Consider the following 5,696-nt stretch of genomic DNA (forward strand, 5'->3'; position numbering starts at 1 on the left):
CCTAAAAGTAAACTCCCAAAAGGAAACTGAAAGGAAACCTTAATGTAGTCACCAACTTTTTAATCATCACTTTGTATTTTAAACGTCATCTTCTATATTGCTCTAGCTCACGTGAACCTGTATTGCAATCTTATTCAGAACAGGTTAAAATCATAATTGTTTTATTTAGATTCTGATTAACTATTATGATTGATGGTGGTTTTTTTCAGTGAAAGATAATCTCAAACATTAAATTTACACAGTCCAAAGAACAAGGGTTTGCTTTAAAAAAATCCTTCCTTTTCTCATTTTAAAAATGCCAAGAGAAAAATAAAAATAAAACGCATTTATTACAAGTGTCTGCTATATAGTATGTGGTTGGTCAAGTTGAGAACTGTAAGTAATTCAAGATGTCATACATACCATACATATCATGCAACCAGCAAGAGCTGGTTTGATATTTTGACTTCAGCCAAACTATAAAACAAAGTCATGACAAGAAATGTTTCAAGGGGCTCAGCGCCGTAGCTCAGTGAGTAGGGCACTGGCCACATACACTAAAGCTGGAGGGTTCGAGCCCGGTCCGGGCCTGCTAAACAACGACAACCGCAACCAAAAAATAGCTGAGCGTTATGGTGGGCGCCTGTAGTCCCAGCTCGGGAGGCTGAGGCAAAAGAATCGCTTAGAACCCAAGAGTTGGAGGTTGCTGTGAGCTGTGACGCCACAGCACTCTAGAGAAGGATGACCCTGCCTCAAAAAAAAGTTTCAAGGGACTGAAACAATCTTAATAAAAATAAACAAAATTCAAAAACCTTCAAGAATACTTGAGATTTTAACATAATCTCCGCAACATAAAGAAAACTCTAAAACTTAATTCTTTTATCACTAGAAATCACCTTTGGAAAGAACAAAATATCTAAGGAAGGACTTACTACAGATCTGAGTGGCATAAACCTCCGGACCTTGAAATAAGGGCTGCTCTAAGTTGCTGAGCAGCAAAACTGTAAGCAGTTACTGGTTTAGGTAGTTTAAATTGTTTTTTTTTTCTTTTGAAACCCCCCCTGGCCTGTTACGTGAAGGGGCAGTACTAGGTACAGCAGGTGAGTGGGTGGGGGAGGTGGCTCTTCGATGAGTATACAGTGGGGCCAAACAAGAGGGGCAGAAAAGAGAAGGCAAGGGCAACTCACTTTTGAAAGGTACTTTCCGGTGAGAAAGCACTCTCACACGCTTTATCTCATCGCAACAGTATCCCTTCTGCTAGTCTCCAGCGTTACAGATGTAAAAGGGCCAAGCTGAGGGCCATCTTCCAAACCAAAATCCCAAGGCCGGCGGCGTTACCCAACGTCCCCCCGGCCCCGCAGCCCGCAGGACGCACGCGTCACTCGCGCGCCGCCAATCGGCGCCAGGCAGGTCACCTCTCCCAGGCTCAGCCCCGCCCGCGCGCGGCGAGCGCTCTCCGGCCGCTTCCGCTCTTGGCGCAGGCGCAGTAGCGTGGCCGGCCAGGGAGAGCGGACGCCGCTGGCCAGGATGGTGCTGGAGAGCGTCGCCCGCATCGTGAAGGTGCAACTCCCCGCGTATCTTAAGCGGCTCCCAGTCCCCGAGAGCATTACCGGGTTCGCCAGGCTCACAGGTAATCGTACGCATCAGCCAGTCCTTGCCCTTGCACGCTCCCCCAGCCGGGAAGGAGGTGTAAAAATCCTCAAGCAAGGGGCGGAGCCGCGCTGGGCGATTGGCACGTGACGCCGTGACCCGCGCGCGGAGCGGTGGGCGCGCGGGCGGCCGCGTCTGCGGGGACCCCCTTACCTTCCGCTGGCCTCGCAGTCGTCTCTGGGGTCCGTAGGTGTAGGCTGGGCTTTTGCGGGGAGGGCTCTGAGTTGAGGGGAGGCCAGTCTCTTCATCTGTTGCTCTGTTCGTCACTCTCTCCAGCCTGCTCATTTATTTTAAAGCAGGGTAAGCCATCGTTATCTAAGGCGCCATGTGAGAAGCATTTCCAGTTATCGGCTGTTTTCACCCTCAGTGTGTGGGAGAGAAATACAGACAGACACGTAATACGTATGTGGCTGTTTTATTTAGTAACGAAATTAGGACATAGCCTCGTTTCCTCCGGGGTGGAGTTGACCTCTTACGGGGCGTCTGAGGTCACCTGTGTTACTAGAGTAGCGGGGGCAGTTGAGGTAGCCGTAGTTGGAGGAGAGAGACCTTAGCCACAAAGTGTTCGTAGGTCGCCATCTAGAAAATGAAATTTAATGAATATATGGAACATTATATACTTATGATCCCTCCTTTACATAAAAAAACCCTCACCCTAGGAATGAACGTCTAAAGGATGAATCTGCAGAATGGTCAACACTTGGAAGATTGTGTTGGGTTCTAGGAGCCTTTCTTTGTAGGAGATATTTCTAAACCAGACTCGGAGACTTGTGTAGGGAACCAGCGGACATTGAGCTCCTATGTTCTGGGTATCAGGGAAGGGAAACTCACTTTTAAAAGATACTTTAAAAGAAGGAATTGAGATAATTCTGAGGTGGCTCGGCGCCCATGGCACAGTGGTTGCGGCGCCGGCCACGTACGTGGAGGGTGGTGGGTTCAAACCCAGCCCGGGCCAGCTAAACAACAGTGACAAGGGCAACAAAAAATAGCCGGGTGTTGTGGCAGGCGACTGTGGTCCCAGCTACTTGGAGGCTGAGGCAGGAGAATCGCTTGAGCCCAAGAGCTGGAGGTTGCTGTGAGCTGTGACGCTACTGCACACTACTGAGGGTGACATAGTAAGACTCTGTCTCAAAAAAAAATAAATAAATAAACAACATGAGTTGTTCATAAAAAAAAAGATAATTCTGAGGAAAGGACTGTTCTTTAGCCTGAAGCATGCTGGAGGTCTATGGTGGCTAATCTAAAATACCCCAGTTGGAAGGCTGTCAGGTAAAAGGAAAGTAAGACTTGTTTTGTGTGGACCAAAAGGCGGAACTAGTACCAACTCAGTAAAGGTTAGAGGTAGATTGCAGTAATTACTCTTACGTTACATTTGGACTTTTCTCCCTGTATCATTTCATTTACTTAAATACATATTTTAATGTAACCCTCATTTGTTGTAACAACTATGTAATCTCATTTTAGTTTAACATCACAAACATCACAGCTGGAAATTTGAAATATTTAGTGCCAAGTAGCCCTATACTGGTTGTCATTTTTTTCCCCCTTTGAATTTTACTCTTGACTGTATTCACTAAAATGGTAATAACTAGGCCAGAAGGGTATGATCATTTTGTGACGTTTATTCCTTTGTCGACTTCTTAATGATCTACATAAGTTAACTGTTGAGTTTTTCTCAGTCAAGGAAAGAAAATGTCCCCTTATTCTGACCCCAATCCAGGGTAACCCGAAACCTGAATTACATGTGTTGATTCTGATGATAACATTTATATTCATTTCAATTTTCTGTAGACACAGTGTAATTTGAAGAAGATTAGGAAGTAATAAGATACTGGATTTAGTGGCTAAAAGATTTTAGCAGTGTATTTTCTTTTCTTGAAGGTCCTTACTGTCAACAAATATTTAACTCCTATTTAAGGCATTAAAGAAACTTAACCAAGACCTTTTCCCTTTTCTCTTTAAAGTTATAAAATATTTAATATGAAGACCGATTCTCAGAAATAATGGCATCTCTATCTTAAGAGCATATATTTAACTCATGTCCCATTACAGTGTGTCTGCAATTTAGTTCTATTGCTTATTCAGGAAACATGACTATGTTTCTAATGCCTGCTTTATGAAAAAAATGAAATGGTTTGTTTTGAATTAGGCAAAATGGTTGGAGGGTCTGTTTTGGAGGACTGTGGAAGAAAATCTTCAGTGACCGTTTTCCACTTACCCCTTGAAGATAAATTGTAATAGTTAATGACATTTGGCTTTCATGAATGAGCTACTTGTAGAAACCATAATTGAAGCAAGAACCTGGAAGATAACTTTTCAGTAATTAAGTTTTTAAAATGTCTAGGAGACCAAAAAATATTTTCATTTTCTCCTATGAAAATTAGAGCAAAAAATTAGAGCACAATATTGTTGCCTGTATTTCCTTCCCTATTTAGATCTAGCTGTTTTTTAAAGCAATTGACTTTCTCATGATGACTTTGCATTCTTAGAAAACACAGAGAGATTCTTAATTACCATATGCTAGTTAAATATAGACAATTCTTATCTGTCAGAAACAACCTACTTATCTTTGTTTATGTCCCATTTTCTAGATTGAGACTTCTTAAGATAAATTAGTGTGTTTCTGTCCTAAGTGTATTTGCCCCTCTGTGTCTATGGATTCAGCTAACCATAAAAAATGTAGTTAGAACTAAGATGGTTCCATCTGTATTGAACATGTACACATTTTTTTTTCAGGTCATTATTCCTTAAAGTTATGGTCTAACAGCTATTTATATAGCCTTTACATTGTATTATGTACTGTTAGCAATTAGGATTTAAAGTACGTGGGAGGATGTATGTAGTTTATTTTGAAGACAAAGAAGTATCTGAGGCTTTGATATTGTATTTCTCAGAATAACACAAACATGGTAGAGCTGGCAGCTATAAGGGCATTCGTTTTATTTTTCAAGAAGAGGCCAGTTTTGAACTGAGATTTAAAAAGTGGAACACAATGAAAACATATCCACAAAAAGATTAGTACAAGCATGTTCAGAGCAGCCTTATTTATAATAGCCCCCAAAGTGAAAGCAACTCAGTTATCTACGGGAGATTAGATAAACAAATTGTGGGATATTCATAGAGTAGAATATTAAGAATAAAAAGGAACAGGTTACTGGTTAACTAAATAAGTCTCAGAAAGTTTATGTGGAGTGAAGACTTTGGTTAATCAGTGGTGGGGCTAACTTGGTGGCTTACACCTGTAATCCCAGTGCTTCAGAAGAATTGCTTGAAGCCAGAAGTTTGAGACCAGCCTGGGCAACAGAGCCAGATCCTGGCTCTACCAAAATATTCAAAAAAATTAGCACAATGAGATGGTATGTACCTGTAGTCCTAGCTACTTGGGAGGCTAAAGTGGGAGGATTACTTGAGCCCACAATTTCAGGGTTACATTGAGCTATGATTGTGCTGCCATTGCATCCTATCCTGGATGAAAGAGCCAGACCCTGTCTGAAAATAAAATAAAATAAAATAGTGGTGGGGGAATAAGGTAGAAAAGATCAGAGGAATACTTTCTGTGGTGACAAAAGTATTTTACATATTTTTCTATATACATCTATTTACACATTTCCAGTAGAGACTATAGGGCTGTATTTATTTGTCACGGTTCAGAATTAGGCACTTAAGATCCCATTCATTTTATTGTATGTAAATTGTACCTAAATTTTTTTTTGAAAGAAATGGAACAAAAATGATGTTTCTTGACAGGAAAGCATAATAAATCATTAAAATCAAATGAAAGTTGTATTAACATGAAAATAATAAAGATTATTTCTGAAAGACTTTATTGGGGGGAGGGAGAAGGGAGGAGGGAATGGGTGGAGGGAAGGGGTTTGGAGGGATCACTCCTGAGGTTTATCTTATAGGGGTACAGGTGAATCTTTCTAAGAGTAGAATGTGAACGTTTTAAAGCAATAACTGAGAAAATGACTAGAAGGCTGTGTTGAGCAGTTTGATGGAAGTATTTCAGATTGCATGTGAAAACCCTACACTGTACCCCAGAAGTGCATTAATGTACATAGTTACCA

The 5,696-nt window shown here is 41.4% G+C and overlaps 1 protein-coding gene across 1 annotated transcript in view; it reads left to right on the top strand.

Moving 5' to 3' along the window:
- The first annotated feature begins 1,414 nt into the window (after positions 1-1,414).
- CISD2 (CDGSH iron sulfur domain 2) overlaps positions 1,415-5,696 on the top strand; it is a 16,558-nt gene continuing 12,276 nt past the window's right edge. The window contains exon 1 of the mRNA XM_003796330.3: positions 1,415-1,609. Within this exon, the coding sequence (XP_003796378.1) occupies positions 1,507-1,609 (103 nt within the window). The 5' untranslated portion in view covers positions 1,415-1,506. The remainder of the gene's footprint in view (positions 1,610-5,696) is intronic.

Source organism: Otolemur garnettii, unplaced genomic scaffold (genome assembly GCF_000181295.1).
Source record: "Otolemur garnettii isolate 467f Iridium unplaced genomic scaffold, OtoGar3 scaffold00103, whole genome shotgun sequence".
Taxonomy (NCBI): domain Eukaryota; kingdom Metazoa; phylum Chordata; class Mammalia; order Primates; family Galagidae; genus Otolemur; species Otolemur garnettii.